We start from the raw sequence: 22,485 nt of genomic DNA on the forward strand, positions 1-22,485 counted from the left end.
CGGTCGACATCAGATGGTGACAAATGATGATCAAGACAGGTTGCTACTAATTTTTGAAACTTTGTCTTTGGTTTTCGCCCATGTTTCTATGTCTGATATTCCGTGAAAGGTTATGTCATCGCCACGGCTTCTGTCTTCAGGCTTGTCGATACGAGACTGTAACAGTTGGTTTTGCTTCCAAGTTTTGTCAAAAGTGCATGTCTAGTCCTGATTATCGCTTTCAAGCGTTTCCTACCTTCATAATGCGAAAGCATTTCTAGGCTATGTCAGCGGGGTCGTGTCCACAAAACGTGTCAGCAAAATGTGTCCGCAGCAGTTGTGTTGTTCAAACGGGTGGTTGTAATTGAAAGAGGATGATGTGAGGGTGCTGCGCAAAAAAATAAATTGTCGCTAGGATGATTAGTTAATTAGAGCCAAAAATGTCGAAAAAAAAAGTCATAATAGCATGGACGCTGATATAGTGAGTGGACAGGAAAACAGCCGTGAACAGCAAAATAGTGGGAAAATAGGCAAAGGAGTGAAAATTAAGTTTGAAATGAATTGAAATGTATTTGATGAGTGATAATTAATCAAACAGAAAAATTTGACATAGATTATTAGTTAGTTAATTATCAGCAAAAACCATTGGACAGTTGAATAGGCTGGGCGGGGATGTAGTAGTAAGTGGACGGGAAAGCAACCACGGTGCCCAATTTGAAAAACCAAAATGTTTGATTGAGATAAAAGAAGATATCAGAGTAAATGAATTTATCTTTAATTAAAGTTATTCCAGTAGTTAAATTAATTAACAAACAAAAATAAAATGATAAAGAGAGGCAACGAGTGCCAAGGAGGCGTCAATGCTTTCGCATTCTCCCAGTGTGGGTCGCCACAGGGGTCTCTAATTTTTTCCTCAGTTGCTAGTCTTCTGCCATTATTTGCAAGTGAGGCTTCACTGCTGTGTTGGCCAAGCAGAATATTATGCATGCCTCTTTTTAATTCCTTATTGCTAGCCTGAAGTTGCCTGAAGTGGCAGCAAAATATAGCAAGATATGACCTGATGAAGGTTAAAAGTCTTATATTATGTCAAGGAATAGTTCTGCTAGATTGGATGAGGTGTTGCTGAACACAAAGTAAAAGCCATTTTATGGTGGCCTTCTGTTCTTAATATGATATGTGCTTGCTACTCAATTGTACTTTTGCTGTCACATCCAGCCAGGGCATAGGTGGCTATAGTAGTAAAAATAATGTTAACAGCTTTTAGACACGTTGGCTATTGAACTTTTGCTATCACATCCAGCCGTGCCATAGGTGTCTATAGTAATGGTAAAAATAATGTTAACAGCTTTTAGACACGTTGGCTATGCTGCTTTTGCTATCACATCCAGCCATGATATAGGTACCTATAGTAGTGGTAAAAATAATGTTAACAGCTTTTAGTCATGTTGGCTATTGTACTTTTGCTATCACATCCAGCCATGATATAGGTGCCTATAGTAGTGGTAAAAATAATGTTAACAGCTTTTAGACATGTTGGCTATTGTACTTTTGCTATCACATCCAGCCATGATATAGGTGCCTATAGTAGTGGTAAAAATAATGTTAACAGCTTTTAGACATGTTGGCTATTGTACTTTTGCTATCACATCCAGCCACAGCATAGGTGGCTGAAGTAGTGGTGAAAATAATGTTAACATCTTTTAACACGTTGGCTATTGTACTTTTGCTATCACATCCAGCCATGGCATAGGTGCCTATAGTAGGGGTAAAAATAATGTTAACAGCTTTGACATGCAGCCTTGTGTAAGGGCAGATAAAGATTTCCTCATTGTCCACTTTGGTGTCCATTTATTGTTTGGAAAGCATATACCAGCGTAAGTGAATAACTTCTCAATGGAATTTTATCACCCTATACAGGAGAGCAATGGAGGTGAAAAAAAAAAAAAAAAAATTCACAAATTTTTATTACTTTTACCTTCCTAGATGACACTGCCATTCTTTGAAGTCTGAAAAATTCACTGAGTTGAAGCTCATTTCTATTCTCCTGGCCTTGTTGCAATTGATTTTTAGTTTATTCATAATGTTAAAGTGCCTGTCGGGAAAAATTTGTTCGGTAATGTCATAGCAATCTAGAAATAATAGGGTGCACTGAAAAAAGGCAGTTTTTACTTTTTCGGTAAACCTGTTATCTAAAGGGTTGCGCTGACGTTGATAACAGTTGTGTTGAAAAGTATTCAAAGGCTAAGCATTTAGATCAGAAAGAAATGAAACTTGTGCATAAATTATTTCTGTGGAACTAAACATTTTGGAGGTCCCTTCATATTTGCTGCCTGCATCTAGCCCTGGGCATTGGCAGTCGAAAGCTCTTTGTGCAACTGCAGCTTTGGACACACCCAAGCCAACTGCATTGTAACGAATACAGTGGCATCTCTTTGTTTGGTGGTGAATGTGTAGGAAGGACACTTCACTGTTGCATCAAGGAGGAGGGCTGTGCTTCCAGCTTCACACATCACTCTCTGCTTTTTCTTTTGAGGATAATATGGACTGAGAGAAAAGTAGTAGTGCTATGTCATTCAGATTTTTTGCGCAGCACATAACTTTGTTCAGCTTACAGAAACAGCAGCGGAGCAGCCTGTTCAGAATGCTGTTATTCTTTGTTGGAAGCTAGAGCAGGATGCTTTTTGTTGAAAGTGCAGAAGCAGAGACACCTGAAAAATATTGTGTATCAGGACTGATCTTTTAGCTGCAAATCATCACTTTTGTTACAAGAGAGTTACTCCCTAGGCAAGAAATACAACATGGTGTTGGATGCTTCAACTCCAGGTGACAGCCCATCAACATCATTGTCATGCTTGTGACTGAAGTCATTTGGCTGCTTTGTGAGTGACCTAGGAGTACTTCTGACACTTCCCTTTAGGCTTTATTAATAATGATAGTGATGGTCTGACTTTTATTGCGTAAGAGTATTCAGTGTAAACTTTTTTTTTTTCTTTTCAGGCGAGCTTTTTCAAGTGCTAGCGTGGATGGGGCATGTGCCATGCTGAACCATAGTTGTTCACTTTTGGAGACTGACTTTGCCGATGAGCTTTCGGAGCGCTTGAAACTAGGATTCCCACCATCAGGGATCTTGGATCTGAGTCAGGCCTACTCCATGATCCAGAGTAGCTTTCAGCAAGGGAGAATCCAGCCAGCAGAGACTGTGGAAAAAGCCAGAGCTGTTTTTGTGGTAAGCATAAGTGACACTTGTCAAAGTTGTGTTCAGTTAAAGCAGCCAAGTAAAGTTTCATTGTGATTCAGTAGAGCCGAGTGCTTTACTGCTTGTGCGCCAGTTCCCAAGTTGACTTGGCTTTGCCAGTTAACAAAACCTGATATATTAGGCTAATGTCTGTCACGTTGACTCAGCAGCGATGACATTTGGCTGTTGGGCGGGAGTTCATGGGTTTGATCCTGACCACAGCAGCTATATTTTGATGGAGAAAAATGTAAAAATGCTTTTCTACAGAGTTTTCAGTGTGCATTGAAGAATTTCAGTAATTCAGAATTGATTGAGAGCTCTCCACTACCCTGTACCCACCGGCGGTACAATGGGTGCAAGGTTTTCCCTGGCCTGGTGCTCGGCTTCATTGGGGTGCAATGCTTGGAAAATAGGTCTCTGACCCCACCTTGAGTAGATGAAAGCACCGTGTGCCATGGCACTCTTTGGTCACAGATGCCCTCGCACCATAAAAAAAATCATCATCACCCACTACCCCGTGGTGCACAGTATTATTTTGGCACATAAAAATCCATCGCTATTTTAGACTCCCTTTCAAATGAATATGACTGAACCCTGAAAATCAGTTTAGCTCATATGAGATTCAACTAAACAGGAGTGCCCAAAATGAAATGTGTTCAGGCACATGGGAACTGTTTGTAAGCCATGAAAGAGGCAAGCATTAATGAGCAGGAGTTTGCTAGGAAATGTTTGTAAAATACTTTGAAAGAAATATGAGGTCAGCAATCTCACATAGCACTTGCATTCAACCATTCATTTCTTCTGCAACAGTGGCTCTTCTGTCAAGTAGGAGGAAATATACCATATGTTTGCTAATAGTGCTCACAACCCTTTTGCTCCTGAAAAAACAGTGTGCTTAAAGGCATAGAATGTGCCTAATTATGTGCTACATGAAAAGCCACCCATTTAATGCTGCTGCTTTACCGCCCACCGCAGTGGCTCGGGGGTTGTGGTGTTCAGCTGCTTAGCCCAAGATCATGGGATCAAATACCAGCCATGGCGACCGCATTTTGATTGAGGCAAAATACAAACATGCCTTTGTACTGCAATGTCAGTGAACTGTTGTAGACCCTGGTGATCGTCAGTACAGTATGCTCAAAGGGAATTTTGTGTGGTGTGTCGATGTAAGTGCATACCTGGCCAAGAAGGTAGGATAGGTTTTCCTTGCTATCCAGATGGGCTTGGAAGAGGAAGGGGCTGTGAATGTAGAGATAGCCTCCACATAGAGACTGCATGGGCATCTGTGGTAGCTCTAATGAGAAGACCCATGAGGCTGTGCTGAGAAGCTCAACGCAGTAGCCACTGAGCAGGTCATGATGGAAGCAGGAGTAAGAGGAAGTTATGAGCAGAAGAAAAGCGTATGCATTCCTGTAGTTGGTTTATCGAGCACATGAAGATGCGACTGCGAATTTTTTTTGGTGCCTGTTCACGTATGCTCATGGAGCACTGCAAGGGTTTGTGTTAATGAATGTGCACAAATTGAGTGGTTCACATTTTAATCAGGTTCATTCTTGCATATTGTCAACTAAGCAACAGCTCCTAAACTAGATACTAAGAATTCTGCTTTCTGAAGTTTGTCTTAATGTTTTTATTGGTGTCTTCATCTTTATCCTTCACTGTGGATTGCTCTTCAAACATAGACGTATATTGTGTTGCTCAAAGCCTGTCCTGAAATACCAAAAGTGTAGCACACACATTTGCTACTCTGTGTAACTCTTATCTTTGAATGCCTTTTCTGTCATGGCTTAAGGAGCTCATGACCATCATAGAGAGGTTTTGTGATGAGTGTAGCAATCGGTTACCGGCATGTTTTTTATTTTTAGAGGCAGTTGAAAACACCCTCATTTACAGGCCACAGTAACTGTAATTAATGTCGGAGATCATTGTACTGTAAAATGATTTACTTGACGACTTGCCTTCTTGTAAACTGGTGGGTTTCTTGCAACACTAACTCCTCTGTATATTGTGAACAATTAATAGATGCTTCTTGAACTAAATGTTAAAAAGTTGCACAGATAGGTGGAGTTGTCTAAATGTCAGCATTTGAAAACTATCACAAACAGCATCCTTGGTTTTCTAGCAATACTGAGCAGACTTGGATGCTTGACACAAGCTCTTAGCACCCTGGCATTGTTTCAGCTAAAAGGCATTTGAGATTAAAGAGGAGATAAATCTCTTTAGGTGGCATTTTAGTGCCCTTGTACAAAGGCAGATTTGTAGAGTATCTAACGTGAGAGTGACAGAATACAGATTTATTTTGGTCACTTTTATGTTGTCTTTGCCACATTGGCAATGATAATGAATGGGTGCATGCCACATTGGAGGACTTCAGATCGGTTTCAATCATTTAAGGTTCTTAAATCTGCGCCAGCATCTAAATATGCACACTTTTGCATTTTGCCTCTTTTAAATCTGGTAACTGCAGCCAGTATTGGTATTAGTATTTGTACACTACATATGTTATACTTCATCTTGCAAATCGTTTGCAGCACTGTGAAGGGTAGAGCTCTCTCATCCAATCAGGACCAAGGATGACAAGAAATAGTCCCTCAAATATTTGAGCAGTGTTGTGGTTATTTTTCTACCAATTATTGCAGTAATTGAAAAAGTAGTTCAGGATGTGTTTTGAAAGTACAGCGACCATTTCGTTTGCTGGTTAAATTAGCAGAGGAAGTCCACATGAATACAGTACTGTGGAGTCCTGATGCTATGAAAAATGATGTTTTGCCCTACCATTCAACATGAACCAACCAGCCCGACTCAGCCCTCTCCTTGAGTCCTGATGCGAAGTGATGCGTGCGATTCGTAAACATGGAGCTTGCTGAGTCAGCCAAGTCTCCTGCTTGCAGCAGCTGGACACTAGTGTTCTTTCCTTCCTAGGGATGGAGCCACCAGTCAGGGGGTCAGGGGCATGGAGGATGCACACTGTTCTGATTGGCTCAGATCGTCGCAGCGTTCACAGTATCGCAAATGACTTGTGATATAAAGTATAGACAGTAGCAGTCAACTTGAATAATTTAGTTCTAACGGTAACTTTGCAGTCACCTTTTGGAGGTATACAGTTTGGAATCCTTTATTAAGGGAAACTGCCCACATGTCTTTCTGCAGTCATGGGTTCTGAAACTGGGTTCCGTTGGTTGTTTTTGTGGGTGCCACGAGCACCCACAGTGGCAAGTCCCCCATTTCCGGTAACCTTCTGGTGCAGACAGTACCTGGTATGTTAAAAATAATTTCAGAGTGTTAGCTGTTCTTACCTTGTTTCTCAGTTTCATGCCGTCGGTGCCATCCTCGACACAGGCCTTGGCAGCACACCAAGACGTTGCATGCCAGTGACAGCCCCACATGTTTTTTTTTTTTGGCGGAAGCGCTGCCAATGTTGGCTCGCCCAGTGAACTTGGCAGTGTACCAAGAGACTGCTGCGCCCAGCTGCGCCAGTGCACGTATGTTTAGATCGCTGGTAAGATGGTGTGGAAGGGTAATGGCGCACAAGGCAATGCATGTTACATGCGCTCGTGCACGTAGCGACTGAAAGTGTGGGGCGCACTGCCGAGCTAGTGGAGGCCAGCCTAGATTAAAAAAAAAAAAACTGTGTCTCTTCGGGCGTTTTACCGGGCGAATCGGTGGCGCTGGGGCGAAGTTTTGCTGCCAGTGAGCGCCCATTTGCACCAGAAAGCCAGTATCTTTCAAAATTAGAAAAAAAAAAAAAGTAACATAGACGTCGCATTGATGCCACAGTGAAGAGCAGCAGATAGCCAGTGAAAACCAAATGAGGCAACATGTGATTTTGTGCTCAGCCCAGCCAGTTGAGTGTGCGAATATGGAGGAACGTTTGTCTTGTATAAATTTTTAGATAAATACAACTTGCTCACACCATATCAGTTCGGATTCCGGAAAAACAAGTCTACTGAACTAGCACTCTTAGAGCAAAAAGAATATATTCTGACACAGTTTGAACACAAAGAGCTCGTAATAGGAATATTCATAGACTTCTCAAAGGCATTTGACTTGGTTAATCATAAGTTACTTCTAGAGAAGCTATGGCACTACGGAATTCGGGGCCAGGCTGCAGAACTAATAAAATCTTACCTGTCAAAAAGGAAACAAACTGTCAACATAGATAATACATATTCAGAAATAAAAGAAATTTATTCTGGTGTCCCACAGGGAAGCATACTTGGGCCCCTACTTTTCAACATTTACCTTAATGATATTGTGAACATTAACCCAAATGTCAGGTTTATCATATATGCCGATGATACTAGCATTTTTTTTCTCCGGAAGTAACATTCATGACCTGATACAAATGTGCAACACAACAATGATCACACTGGAAAGATGGTCACAATCAAACTATATGCGCGTGAATGAAAAAAAGACTAAAGCTGTAATATTTCGACCAAGAAACAAACCGATCACCCCACACGATAGTATTATCTTTAACTCGAGAGAAATAGAAATAGTTGATCACTTCAAATGCCTAGGTGTAGCATTTTCTTCGCACATGTCTTGGGAAGATCACACAAATCATGTTGTCCGGCAGTTAGCCAGGGTAACAGGCACGATTGGCTGCATTAGATACATTCTTCCTAAATCAATTAAACTACTTCTCTATAACACACTGTTCTGTGCCCACATTAACTACTGCCAGCTTGTATGGGGCACTGCAACGTATTCTTCATTACAAAAAATTCATGTTCTGCAAAAAAAGTTTCTTCGCTACGTCTTTAATGCGGACTATGGAGCACCCAGCAAAGCGTTCTTTCGTGAAACGGGCATAATCAAAATCTTTGATTTATATCAATATCGACTGAGTGTGCGTTTTAAACTAGAAACCAAAAATAACATAAATTATATTCGACGTCTGGCAAATTTGAAAGAAAAAGAAGCGAGTTACCCTTTTAGAGAGCCTGAAACCTGGTTGGTGCCTACACCACGCATAAATACCGGTAAACAGCGCCTGCAATATAGACTTCCTTCTCTTCTAAACACATACAAATCTGCCAATTTCAACTTGTCTACCTGTACTAATCGTGAGCTGCGTTGCTTATACATAGACTGTGTTACAAAATGATTTTTTTTTTCTTTAAACTGCACTAAGAGGTGTTTTTGTTTTGTTTAATTTGTATTGTTTGATTCATTGTGCTTTTGTTGTACTGCTGAAAGATACTTATGCAATGATGTTTGGATGAACATGTAAATTGCCCACATGTACAATCTAGTGGTAAGATTTTTTTTTTGGTGTTAATGTGTTTTTCTCTGAATTGTTTTCTTTTGTTTGTTTTGTTATTTTTTCTCGTTGCCTGTCACTGCTGCCCGGTATAATGGGGGCTGCGGCTCAGTCAAGCTGTCTATGACAGCTTTTTCTGCAGCTCCTCTGTCACTTTTTTGAGGCAGAAATAAAATTGATTGATTGATTGTTACTATTATCTTGTGCGTTCTTGTTTTGGGGTTAGAGGGGTGATGAAAGCACGAAAACTAACAGATACTTACAAAAATGAATGAAACGGCAAAAAAAACAAAAAAACTTAGGGTTCATTCACAAGCAACACTGACTGATTGTGACACTTGTTATGACCGATTGTGACGACGGGGGGTGAGGGGTTCCTTGTGTAAGGAAGACGACGGCCGAGTCCACTTATATGGCTTGGTGGTTGCATCCGAAGGCATCGTGGTAGGGGGTAGCGTTCGGCTACAGAGTTCCAGGGCGAGAGGTTATTACCCGGCAGCTGCACCATATGTAAGGTGAGGTTTATTTGCAGAAGCTTCTTACGGGAGCAGGGCCAACAGCAGTCCGAGATCAGCTAGTCCAGCCAAGAGTGAGCACCAGGAGATGGCCATGCTGCTCGCGCGTATGCCCGTCGTCTTCCTTACACTTGGAAGATCTTGAAAGCTCTTGGGGATTTCTTGAGGCAAAAAAGTTTGAGAACCCGTGGCAGGCTGTTTTATAATAAGTGATGTATTGCTTGAGTCGGCTACTGTTCGGTTTGATATCTGCTGATATGCATACTTTTACGCTGGAGGAGACTTTTTGCCTCCATTGTAAGCCAAAGCATCTGTAGTGTGCTTGTGTATTTGACCTCGATTTGAGTGAAGTATTTGTTTTTGGCAGACGACATTGAACAACGTGGAAATGGCACGGGAATACACTAAAACACTAGCCAGCTCTCTTCAGGTGAGCAAGTTATGCTTTATTACATTGTTATTCATATGAATTGCCAGTTTGATCTAATTTTCTGTTTTCTTTTTTTACAGGAAGACCTTTGCAAATCCTTTTCTTCAGCCACTGAACAAGAGACAGCTAAACTGGAGGTGAGTTTTGAGTTTGGTTACTCATGTCTGTTCCTATATTGGTTGGCTGGCTTTTTTATCTGCTGTAACAAATGATGAGGAAGCAAGTTTATTTTAGTTCGTATTTACAAATGCTGTCTCAAGTTTGCCATCAAGCATTAAGATCTTTACTGAGTATAGCCGCCAAATTTCGATTCTGTATTGTTTCGTTGCAATGATGTGCTGGACATTGGTAAGCATAATTCTGCATGTGCTATTTGTCCATGCCCTGTAAATAATTTATGATTGAATTACTTCTCACAAATTTTTGTTTTGGTTTCAGTTCAAACAGTTGAACGATGACTAGGACGTCAAAGTTTATTTCAGGTCGCATGAGGCATATGAAAACAGTGATATTATAGCTGTTTCTTTTTTTGTTGTCATTCCGGCTCTTGGGGCAGGCTGGCATAAGAGTTTTAGTGGATTAAAATGACAAAGCAGAATTTATATCATAGTTCTTGTATGCCTCATGTTACCTTAATTGAACTTTGATCTCATAGCCACCATTTAGCTGTTGAAACCAAAATAATGTGAGATAAATTCAATTACATATAAATTATTTACTGGCCACCGGAAATTTCCATGTAGTGGTTCATGTTTGCTAATGTCTTACGCATCATTGCAGAGAATAAAATATGCAACCACAAAACTTATGTTCATACTCCTTTCAAGTTTTATTGTAGTGATATTGAACACTGCCTTGTGCAAAGCCTCAAATTTTTCAAATGTAAGCAAGGTGCTGATGAATTACGTGACGTGCTGCTTTTTTTCTTTTTTTTTTGAAGTATGAACTCTTTACATGTCTAGTGGTGTATGCACAAAGTGTGTCAGAAAACTGTTTACAACTAGCAGAAAATGAGAAACTAGCACTTCTTTGTTGAAGCTGGTCCAGACAACGATAGACATGCACCTAGGTACATATGAAAGACGCGCCATTCGTGCATCATTTTGTGACCTCCTCTTTATACAGTCGTGTGTGCATGCTTGATTATGTACACTTAATGGAACAAAAGAAACAACTTTCTTCAAATTCTAGTGCTTTCTCCCCCCACCCTTCTGTGCACACATATTTTTTTGTCTATGAAGAAATCTGGATTTGTTCCAGCTGATTTTGGCTTGGTTTGGTTAAGTTTTGATGCATTTCCTTGAGAGCGCTGCCAGGAAGCCAAGTATATTAGACGGTTGGTAGAGCTCTGCAGGTGCCATCGCTAGGAATATTTTTGGCCACAGTATCACAGTAGCAGCTTTTTCTCTTTTGGCTTGGTCTTTATTGCCAGCGCATGTGGTAGGCCTTTAGCGTGTTAGTTTTTATTAGGGCACTATCACAATGTTTACTGCTTGAAGTCGTCTTTACACATTGGTTCCTACCATTGTGCTTGTGAGTTGTTTGCTGTGATCGCTACTTTTTTGGAATGACAGTAACTGTGCAGCTTTACTGTCTTTTAGAGTTGCCTGACTGACCTGAACAACTCTGCACTGAAGTTTCAATCTCTTCTAAGCCATGGTGTGGCAGAGCTTTGCAATGCTGCAGTCAAGCCACACATCAAGTCATGGGCTGATACATTCCAGTCAACTGACCACTCTTTGACAGAAGTGAGTACATGATGCAAGGCAGCTTTTTGAGGATTGGAACATAACTTTGTGCTCATTTTTATAGGATGACTTCACTTCATATGAGGCCAATGATGGAATCAGACCATTTTTACAAACATTCATTGTCACACTCGATGGAGCACTAAAAGCTTTCAAGGTGAGTGCTATGAGTGCATCTTCTTTGCATTCGTTATTGTAAGAAGTTGCATGCCATTATTATTTTTTTGCAGTGATAGCGTCATTATGCAGTGGAAACCCACTTGAGTAAACTCACATATAGTAAAAACATTGATGTAGTAAACTGAAACTGCAGTTTCGCCATGCTGGAAGAATGGAAATACACACAGATAGAAGCGAGGGAACCCCATATTGGCACCGGGGCGGCAAGACGCCTTTGGAAAACAAACAAAAAAAGATCCGCAACAAGGCGGTCATCATTCCAAATGGTGTATGGCTTGGCTGGCTCGCTGATATGCGCAGCCAATAGCCACTGTCTCCACGAACTGGTGATAAAGCTCCGAAAATGAGACTATGCGGCCGGACTCTTTCACAGCCTATCGGCGGGAGCCTGCCAACCGGCAACATGCCTGCCTTTGCACGCAAATCAGACAGAGGAACGCGGGAGAAAATGTAATAAGCAATTCAGGCCTGTGGGCGAATATCTGGACGATCGCCTGTCGAGCACATCACATGGGGCCCATCCGAATTGACCGATGCGAGCCCCGTGGTGTTTAACTCTTTCGCTACCGCGCCATAGGCGATCGTTCGCATATGATCGATTCAAATCGCCCGCGCAAAAAAGCTAATTTTGGAGCGTTGTGGACGTGCTCCGCCATCTAGTTAGCGAGCTCAACAACTGCTCTTTCGATTGCAGCCTTGGTTTTAGTGTTTTGACATGAGGGGGCGCCGTGAAAAATAAAACTTTTAACGGCCGCAGCACCGTCAGCCGGAGAAAATGGCGTCCGCGTCGCCGCGCGCTCCTCGGAAGCGAAAGCTGACACCGAGCACGTCGGCCGGTTTCGGTTTCGTTTTTTGCGACGAAAGCAGTGGTTATTAGTCGGGCAACAATGTACAAACGTTGGATTTCGGTTTCGGCAGCGAGACTTCGCCTCGGGAGCCCGGAACGTCAGCGCGTACTTGCATGTAAGTTCTGTTTTCGTTCGCTGTGTGTTTTCTGCGGTGCATACGGTTTGTAATTGATGACAGTGGTTTATTTTTGTGCTTCAGGGTCTTGACAACGTATGGCGAAGACAGTTTGCCAAATGCTCAAGGTCGCGTCGCGTTTTTCAACCAAGACGACAGCTAGGTGTCCATATCGGCACATCGCTGCGGAGCGGGGCTCGGAGATTCGCTCGAGTTCTAGACTTTTTTTTGATGCTCTTCACGGCGGAAATGATGAAGATCGTGTGCGGAAACACTAATAAGTATGCATGGATGAAGATTTTCAGCAAATTCGGCGTGACGGCTCATGGGAAGACGTGAATCTGTTGGAGATTCTGATGTTCATTGGAATCATCATATACATTGGAATTGTTGACTTGCCACGACTGTATCTCTACTGAAATACCAGAATAATCTATTCTGGCCCTCTGCCATCAAAAATAATTTCTCAAAATTGGTTTTTCACTTTTTTCGTTTTTGTTTTTTTTTGCACGTAACGGACCCGGATGATTCAGTGGCGGCAGCTTCTATTGGCAACACTTGAAGAGTGGCCTGGCTTTTGAACCACATCGATAAAACTTATTTCATCGATCCTGATGTTTTAGAGCTTGCCTAAAATGCCAAATTTTATCAGCTGGCTTTCAGGGAGCAGCTCATTCAAGAAATCTTCGGGTATGATGAGGGAAAAGAAGTCCACGCCCCCAATCCTCTCATAGAATCCATTCAACACCAACCGAAAAGAATGAAAAAAAGAAGAAACTACAAGCTCGGCTATCAGAGAACAAGGGAGGAACAAAGATAAAACCTTATGTGAAGCACTTGTCAGTCTACCTCTACTTCACATCTTCACCTCTGACTGCTCTTCACAGTGGCACCACAGTCATGACCCCTGACTTGACAAGCCATGGAAAGTGCAGTAAATTTTTCTCATAGTTGAAACTGTGAATAATGACAGCTATAAACATGTGCAACAGTTTGTATATTCCAGTTTTCCTCTAATCAAGTTCGGGCTTAGTGCAGCCGGTAATTTTTGTTTTTGCTATTTACTTTTTTGTGTTTCTAGTAAATTTCACAAATAAATGTTCATTTACTTTTGCACACACAACTCTGGTGTTTGTTTCATTCAGAAGTGTAACTAATAAGCTACAATTTCATGCATTGCAATATGTGCTGGGTGTATTAGTTCTTGAGAAAAAAAATTTTCTTTCAGTGCGCTCCAAATCGTGCATTTTTCCGCGGTAGCGAAAGAGTTAAATGAACAAGCTTCCAACGCCATAGACTTGCATGGCCGTTTGGCGGGACTCCGGCAGCAGTCCGAATTTCTAAATTGACGGGGCTGAATAAACGAGGTTTTACTATAGCAGCGCTGCCCCTTGTACGTTTTTTGTTTCGGAATGGAGGGTGGTTTTCAGCCCAGCAATGGTTTCCGGATGATGACAGTAGTGATGCATATCTCGAAAACTGACTTCAGCACCATTCCTGGCATGTCTTCAGTGTAAATCAACCGATGCGCGCGCGAATTCACTCCGAATTAACGAATGCAGGGTGTCATTGACTTAAATACATTTTTGATGGAAGGGAGCAGGGAGGCCGAATTACCTGAGTTTCCGAATAACGGGGGCCGAATTAAGGAGGTTTGACTGTATTTATTAATAAAACACAGTAAAGAGCATTTGCAATGGTGACATACCTCCGCGGAATGATGATGTTGTGACACACACTCGGTCTAGAACATTTCAGAGAAACAGACGTGTAACGGTGTAATCACAGGGTGAACAGTCAGAGGCAAATGGATATTGAAAACGATAAAGTGGCATTCTTTGAAACTGCTTAACCACCAGGCCCGTGAGCTGCGAGAAGTCAATGTTTCGAAGGTCTCAGCGCTGTGAGGCAAAGCGCACAGTGCACTAAACGCTGGCAATGAACATTGAAAATAGGCAGATGAGGCCGATGAGTAAAGGAAGGGGAAAAGAAGGGGACGAAAGGTGGCAATAAGCGGAGGCATGGTAGCACTGTGTGGGGGGTTTTGCCACACTTGGGAGACAGTGCCACATTCACACAAAGATTGCGTTTCCACATAGACTTTAACTTCCTCCTCATGTTATATTCATGGCCGCATTATATTTGTGCTAATATGGTACTTCCACAAGACTTGGACGAAATCGAAAACCTGGTAAGATAAAATGTGATAATTAAAAATAAACAGCAGCATATAATGGGACGATGAGAGCAAGAAGAAAGTTATTTTCAAGTGTTTCTTTTCTAAACCAATGCTATTTGTTTAGTAAGTAGCCAAATTACCAGGCACCTCATGGGGGGAAGGGGACAGGAGAAGCAGTTGGTGTAGCTCAGTTTAAGTTGCATACTAGCATCTGTTGGGAAGTTGATTGTGTTTGTTTCTGTGTTTTTTCAAAGTAGCCCTAATACCCTTATTGGGTGGGTAATACATCTGGTCAAAAGTGTACTCATTGAAAATCTCAGTGCTTGTGCAAAACTGCTAGGCCAAAGTAGCACAATTCATCTTAGGTTAATTTTAGGTTTGCTTTGTGTTCAATTCCTTTCTTTCTTCCTTTCTTTCTTATTTTCTTTCTTTCTTGCTTTCTTCCTGTCTTTCTTCCTTTCTCCTTTTTTTTTTCTGCCTCCCTACCTTCCTTCCTTTTCTACAACTCTCAGAAGTCTGGCTTGACTGGCTGCTTTGTTTTACAACAAGGAATTTTTTTTTCCTAAGAGTTAGGGTATAGGGTATAGGTTAGGTTCCTTATCACTGCAGCTGCCTTTCAAAGGATCCACCGTGACATCCACAGCTTACTACATCCTGTAGTTGGCGGCTGTAAGTAAATGTAGTTCTTATTGTTATATTTTGTGTCTGTTTTCAAGGCTGACCTCATTCCTGCCAACTATGACAGCCTGGTGAATCTCACTGCTGCGGAGACCACATTTCAACTTGAAAAAGCACTCTTCAAGTGTTCTTTCAATCGGGTGAGAGTAACTTCACATAATCTCAATGTGAAGAGCTTGAAGCACTGACCAGTAGAAAGTAATTTTTGATCACTGTTAGCTCCAACGATGCTGATTAGATTTGAAAAATTTTTGCGTTAGTTTACAACATAAGGGATGCACATATGCTGCATGCTGCATATATTTTGCAACTTTGATATAGTGTTTCAGTGCCCCTTTAAGACAAACAGTGTTCATCGAATGTGTGCAGTAATGCAAGTTAATCTCATTGGGTAGGTTCTACACCATGGTATGGCGTACCTGCTTCGGGAGACACTCCCTGCAGGCACCATACAGCACCAAGTAGACCTGAGGCTACGCACCCCTTATATTAACTGCTCTATGTGCAGTTGTATGCATCCAGTGTATAGATATATTAGCAATGTGTGTTTGAGTGCAACATTTTCAGTGTTGCTCTAAATATCTACTGCCAGCAGTGCTCAGTAAGTTTCCTTACTGCCGTGACTGTCGGCTAGGCTTTGCTGTGGTAAATACATAAGTAGTTTTAACGCAATGGCATTAAGGAGCTTGTGCCACAGAAATTCCGGCATCAGTGTTGTCTGCGTGGCTGACCATGAGAAAAAAATCCTCAAAAAATCCCCTGACCAGCTAAGAGGCAGGTGGGCCACTTAGGCCACATAACCCTGTGGTGTCAACACAACCTGCCCTCCGGATTGTGAGCAAACTGCACACCATGGCAGGGGGTGGTTAAATTAATGATTGGTTTGCTCGGGAAGAGCAACCTGGGTCGCACAAGCCCCACTGGTGATAGCACCTGCCATTGCAGAGTATGCAGGAGTGGATGCCATTGCAGGAGTGTAATGAGGATTTTTAGGGATCTATGAATGTTAAGCAGAGAATGACCAATTCTGCATATGTGGGCGTTAACCCACTAAAGCTATCATGTCATACCCTTAAGGCGGAGCTTAAGTGTCCCCTCCAACTTTTCTTCTTTTTTTTTTAGATCTTTGTGGCATTGTGCATTTTTTTTAATTCTTCTGGTAGAAGTACCAGTAGTCAGTGAAGAGAAATGCTAGAATATATTTGCCAGACTTTTAGTCGTTTAATTCTGGTGACACAGTTCTGATATTGGAGCCCAGATGTCATGGTATTGCTCAATGATGGTGTTGCATGTAGTCAGCGAGCTGTGAAAATACCTGTGGTGGGTGAAATGCTTATGCTACTAGCTATGCGGTGATAAAGCTTTAACAGAGTGCAGCATCTACTCATTTACTAACGTTGCTAAGGCTTCAATGTAGACTGTTGCACTGCATGTTCATTGTTCCAGTCAACCAATTTATGTGTCAACCAATGGGGTCTTAACCACCCAAGGTTGAACAGTAATATATGAACATATTCTGCAAAAAGGTAACACATTGTGCAGTTGCTTACAAAGCCTCCAGCAGTTGCACATTACAAATGTTTGCTTTGCACATGACCTTATTTTTCTTGCCAGTACAACCTTAAACTCATTGCACACTTCTATTGAACGGTATAGCTTTACGGTACGCAGTGATCTTTTGTTCATTCTGTATTTTGTGCTTGCATTTAGTCTTTTAGATGACCATTATCATGTAGGCTCGAATTTATTGTTAAATATTATTTGCAGCTTGGGGGCCTTCAGTTTGACAAGGAACTGCGGTACCTGATTAGCTACATGACGTCTGTCACAACATGGTCAATTAGAGACAAATTTTCCAGGGTATCACAGATTTCTACTCTCTTGAACATGGAAATGGTGAGTAGACTGCACAAGTTTTTGTGTTGATTCACTCAGCTCACTTACCTTAAAGCCTGTAGAAAAACTGTCATTCAGATTTTGTTCTGTCAGCTTTCTGACAATAGATTTTTACTTACCATATACAGGGTGTTTCACCTAAGACTTCGCATAATTTTTAAAAACAGGCTTTTTGAGTCTGAAGAGTGTTTTTTTTTGCCATAGCATTGTCAGCAGCATAGTACATCAAAATAAAGCTAAGACGTGCTAACTAGCAGGCTAGTTAATTAATATTGAATAGTTAACATTTTGACTATTACTGTTAGGCTCCTTAATTATTGAGAAGCGCCTAGCCCACTGCAAATAATATCCATATCAGTTCTTAGATTTTCAAAAACGCGGGTAACCTTGGCGCTGTGACAAAACAAATTTTGGCTGTTTTGGCAAGCTACATGCACTGGAGGAGTTGCTTTGCCTGCAGGCTTCTCGAGAGCTCATGTATTTTGGTGCGATGTAGCCAAAATTTGATGGGCCACAGCACTGAGGGTAACCGCGTTTTTGAAATTCCAGAAACTGATATGGATATTAGCTGCGGTGGGCTACACGCCTCCCTGTAATTCAAGAGCCTAACAGCAATAGTTAAAAAGTTAACTATTCAATATTAGTTATCCAGCCTACCAGTTAGCACATCTTAGTTGTGTTCTGATGTACTACACCGCTGACAATGCTATGCCAAAAAAAGCATCTTCAGAAAGCCTGTTTTTAAAAATTATGCAAAGTCTTAGGTTAGGTGAAACACACTGTGTACACATGAGCTATGAGGCATGCCCGAGTGGAGGGCTCTGGATTAGCCTAAATCACATGGCGCTTTTTAGCAGGAACTTAAATATAAGTAAAGGAATGTTTTTACAACTTATCTCCATGAAAATACAGCTACAGCAATGGGGATCAAATGTGAAACCTAATGTCTGAATTATGCTTTGTGCCATGGTGACCATGAGCAACTTGTAGCAGAGATAAGACATCTACACCACTAGGCACTTGGAGAGGGTCATGACATCATCTAGTGGCTACCAGGACACAGTGGCATTGTTCGAAACGTCAAAGCTGATGCTGGAAACTCGGCGTGCTGTTTACACCGCCTCGACCCTTTACTTCAACCCAATCCATCATCTGGCCTCTCTCGCTGCGATGCTACACTCTTGTGTTGCCTGTGTCTGGTCCCACTTAGTCGCAATGGCACTCTCTCCGGCATTTGAGAACTGCGGGTGCGATGAGGCAATTAAGCACCTACTTTGTGATTGCCCTCTGTTTGAGCGTGAGCGTGTCTTCCTGGCTGCAATGCTCTGCCGCTTAGATCTAGATCCTCATCCCCTTACAGCCAAGATTCTGGGTCCTTGGACTAAACCTTCATCGCAGAGGACAGCTGTGAAGGCACTTTTGAAATTCTTGAAAGACTCGGGATTGGGTTCAAGGCTGTAAACTTTCAGAGTATGCCCGATGTACCCGGTTAGTTACGGACTACGAACATGTGAAAAAGTGATCTACCTTCCTCGCTCCCATTTTATCTTTCCCTTTGTTTCCTTTCCATGTGTAGGGTAGCATACTGGGCGTCACCTAGTTAACCTCCCTGCCTTTCCATTCTTCTTTCTCTCTCTTTTTCATGCTCAGAAGCAGAGTACCCGCTGTAGCAGGCATTGATCAGCTTCTTGCAGAACTTTTAGGCATTACTTGCAGTTATTATATCAGGTTATCACCTCACGACAGCTCTTATGTAATCACTGTCTGTTTTCTGTTTGCCACAGTTTAGCTTTAAGTTTAGCTTCAGTGTTGCTACAAGCAGAAGTGTCTGTGTGGTCAATTCATTACTGCTTCTCTTTCATCGCTCAAGTAGGAGGCATAGCTTAATGCCACTGCTACCATTGAATACAGTCCAATAAAATTTTGCTGTTAATCTGTTAGTCCAGTGTCCGATATATGCCATCATTGAGTGAGTGATAGATAGGAATTGGCTGTTTAAATGTATCTGTGAGAAAAAAAAATGCAGCTTCATGTGTTTTAAATTTTATATTTAGCACTGTCTTAGAACTGTACTGGAATTTTTGTAAGTGAATTAATGGGTTTTCAATCTGTAACCCTTTTTCTTTCAAGTTTATATTCATTTTACATATTAAATGTTAAAGGTATACTAGATTCTTTAACACGGAGGCTATCGTAAGCATGCAGGAGACATTCATGTCAGAGTGTGAAACCTACTGTCAGAAATGCAGCTCCCTATACCACATTCAAAGGTTTCATTTGAAGACTGAATAACAAAAGGGATCGTAAATGCTGCATGGGAATGCTGCATAGCTTTGTGTACTCGATCAGCTCATGTTGTGCTGAGCAGAGCATCTATTTTCTTCAAGTTTCTTTGTTTTTTTTTTGTGCAGAATCAAGCTTAGAGATAGCTACTGTGGACCAGCAGCTGAGTATTTTCCTACTAAATTTAGAAATTTGTTTAGTACCTGGCTGCTGTGAGTGTGTGTTGATAAGAACAAAGCATAATAATGTGCATAGTGTGAGAATTTCTTGTTTGTTAAAAAAATCAGTAAATCAGTAAGATATGAATAGAGCCCTCTGTTATTGCACCACTCTTAGACTGCTTGGTCATTTGAAAACTGAAAAAAAGTGCACCTGTCATGTCACGCATTGTCGTAGACTATCTGTGCATGGAATAGTAGCAGAAACTAAAAACCTTGAATCAGTGTGATTGCACGAAGGATCATCAGTCAGCTTGGTGCAGTGCTTAGTGAAACGCTTTTCTTATGTCTTTTTGCACCTTTCATTTGTTTCCTTATGTTTTACTACACTCCCGGAAAACATTTTCAAAATATGGCGATTGCTGTTGGAGGGCTGGACTGTTTATTTAAAAACTTCTCAACATAAATGGGATTATGTAGTATATATGCATTGATCACGTTGTGAAATCCTTACTTCAGACTTTTTACTCAAGGACATTTTATATATTCTGCTGCGAATTTCAGGTTTCTGAAATCCTGGATATTTGGGGAACCAATGCTGGACCAATGACTTGGAGGCTTACCCCCACAGAAGTGAGACAGGTCTTGAGTCTGAGGTAAACCGGCACTCCTTATTTTTTCATTCTGTTGAAACTGGTGCAGCATGTGAGTCACGTTTTGAGATCAGAAGAGATGTCATGAGGATCCTGATTGAGAGTGTTGCCACTTCTGCAGAAGTACCACATGAGCTCGGGATGCTGCTGCCTGTTCCTTGCTGAAAACTTGCTCAGTCATCCCTTAACTACTCGAGTCTGTGGCGTTAAATATGATGTCTTCACAGAAAATGTCTGACTTTTTTTTCAAAAAGTTGGCAAACTAGACTAATGACATGTTTACGCAAAAGGCGTACTGGCGCAAAAAAAATGGAGACAACACACACAACAAGACAGGACTGGCGCCAACTTCCGAGTTTATTCACAGAAAAACCACTTAATAACCACAATGATTGCAAGTGGTTTTTCTGTGAATAAACTCAGTTGGAAGTTGGCGCCAGTCCTGTCTGGTTGTGTGTGTTTTCTCCGTTTTTTTAGCGCTAGTACGCCTTTTGCGTAAACATGTCATGCTACAACCAACTAGCTCAAATCAAAGTATTGCTAGACTAATGACATCTGACCCACTTCAGAGTGCCCCCCCTTTTAAGCTCGCGGTGTTGAGAGGTGAAATTTATTTTTTCATGTAGAGCAATGAAATTTGGAATGCTTTTTGAGAAGTAGTTGGATGCTTAAATTCAGTATTTCACTAAAAGTCTTGACTAGTATTGACATTATAAATTTTTAAGGGCTTCATTGCTATACCAAATGCACAGAAAGCCTGGCGTGGCAACAAAGCATGGCAGGAGCGTAGTATTTTTAGCAGCCTGGCTTTTTTTCTACACAAAATGCTATATCACTGTATGCATAATGCACTCATCATCGTGTCAAATTAGTGACAAAGTGAAAAAATGAGAAAGCAATTGAAAAATATAGGAATGTCACTGCAGAAATAATTTATCAAGGAACACAATAAAAAGTGCATAAAAATCTGTAGAGCCATTGTCATGCTATGCTTTCTGCAAGCGGGGCAGTCAGGTAAAAAAAAAAAAACACTGTAGAGAAAACTGCATTTTCACGGGAGATTTCAGCCAGTTTCTTGCTACCTATGGTTACAAAAACATTGTTTAAAGAAACTTCTGGGCTGTTTTCAGTGAAAATTTTTTGGGATATAATTAAAAATCCTTAGATACAAAATATGGTGGTTTCGAAAATCTGAATTCTGTTGGAGATTTTTACAATTTGATCCCCACGTCCCTTCTTAAATGAGCATCCTCTTACTTCTTGAAGTTGATTTCAAATACCTGTTTTGAGATTGTCACCTACTGCTGTAGTGTTTTTGTTTTGTTTGTTTTTCTAAATCACTTTGATAGTCGGAAATTTTATGCCTTTGAAATTAAACTATGCTACTTCTTGCTATCTAAAAGCTGAAGGTGTGTCTGGGCTGTAGTGCACAGCAGATGCCAGAAGCAGAACGAGATTCAGTTGTGCTGACCAAGTCCCTCTGTCATTGCGAATGCGACACTCGCTCTACACATTACCTCATTCAAAGTGATGCCTTACTGCCAATCAAGCAGACAAAAATGCTTACATACACGCTGTGGGGCCCTTCAGTAGTTGTCCATGTGAGGTGCTAGTGGAGCCATAGGTTTTGAGGATCATAAACCTGGTCAGATACTTCCCAGACAGTCCTCATATGTAAAATTTACTTACTTCTGTTACTTTGTTCTAACATATATTTTGACAGCAGTTACAGGCAGCTTTAGTATGTTCATACTCAATTAAAGGACGGCATTACTATAGTCGGATACAGCTCAAAAAAAAAACAAAGCAGAAAACACCCATCAAAGAAGATACTCCAGCCAATGGCTTCAACTGATTGTCATGACTTCACAGTTAATTCTTTGGAGGCGTCTGGCCTTCACCTGCAATGTCACACTAAGGGATTAACCACGACATCATGATGAACTGTCAATGTCAATGAAGAACAATGTGCCACTTGTTCTTCATTTGCTTCTTTTACTGTCACTATGCAATAGTGCAGCTCCTGTTTCATTTGCAATTACAGGAATGATTTCCGTCAAGAGGACATAAGAAGACTGAAGCTTTAGTTGTATCTAACACTGAGCCTATAGTTGTACGGTGTATCATAAAAAAGGAAAGGCCAGCATTGCCTTGGCCAGTGCAGGTGACATTTAATTTTTTGGGACAGATGGTGCATAGACCAAAGTCATGCAGTGTATGCACTTATTGTGCACAATATGGAAGTGCTAAGTACCGGTTAACTTTATTTAAAATGGAAATAAAAAGATCACCTTGTGGTATTGAACACAAGTCTCTTTTTAT

At 41.2% G+C, this 22,485-nt stretch overlaps 1 protein-coding gene across 1 annotated transcript in view; it reads left to right on the forward strand.

Annotated features, from left to right (window-relative positions):
• The window catches only part of Cog4 (conserved oligomeric Golgi complex subunit 4), a 45,144-nt gene extending 22,659 nt beyond the window's left edge, over positions 1-22,485 (forward strand). The window contains exons 14-22 of the mRNA XM_089579503.1: positions 2,977-3,205; positions 9,363-9,425; positions 9,506-9,562; positions 11,027-11,173; positions 11,238-11,330; positions 15,212-15,313; positions 16,941-17,069; positions 20,075-20,166; positions 22,208-22,485. Of these exons, the coding sequence (XP_089435629.1) occupies positions 2,977-3,205; positions 9,363-9,425; positions 9,506-9,562; positions 11,027-11,173; positions 11,238-11,330; positions 15,212-15,313; positions 16,941-17,069; positions 20,075-20,166; positions 22,208-22,250 (955 nt within the window). The 3' untranslated portion in view covers positions 22,251-22,485. The remainder of the gene's footprint in view (positions 1-2,976; positions 3,206-9,362; positions 9,426-9,505; positions 9,563-11,026; positions 11,174-11,237; positions 11,331-15,211; positions 15,314-16,940; positions 17,070-20,074; positions 20,167-22,207) is intronic.

Source organism: Amblyomma mixtum, chromosome 3, assembly GCF_055824585.1.
Source record: "Amblyomma mixtum isolate Tamu chromosome 3, ASM5582458v1, whole genome shotgun sequence".
Taxonomy (NCBI): domain Eukaryota; kingdom Metazoa; phylum Arthropoda; class Arachnida; order Ixodida; family Ixodidae; genus Amblyomma; species Amblyomma mixtum.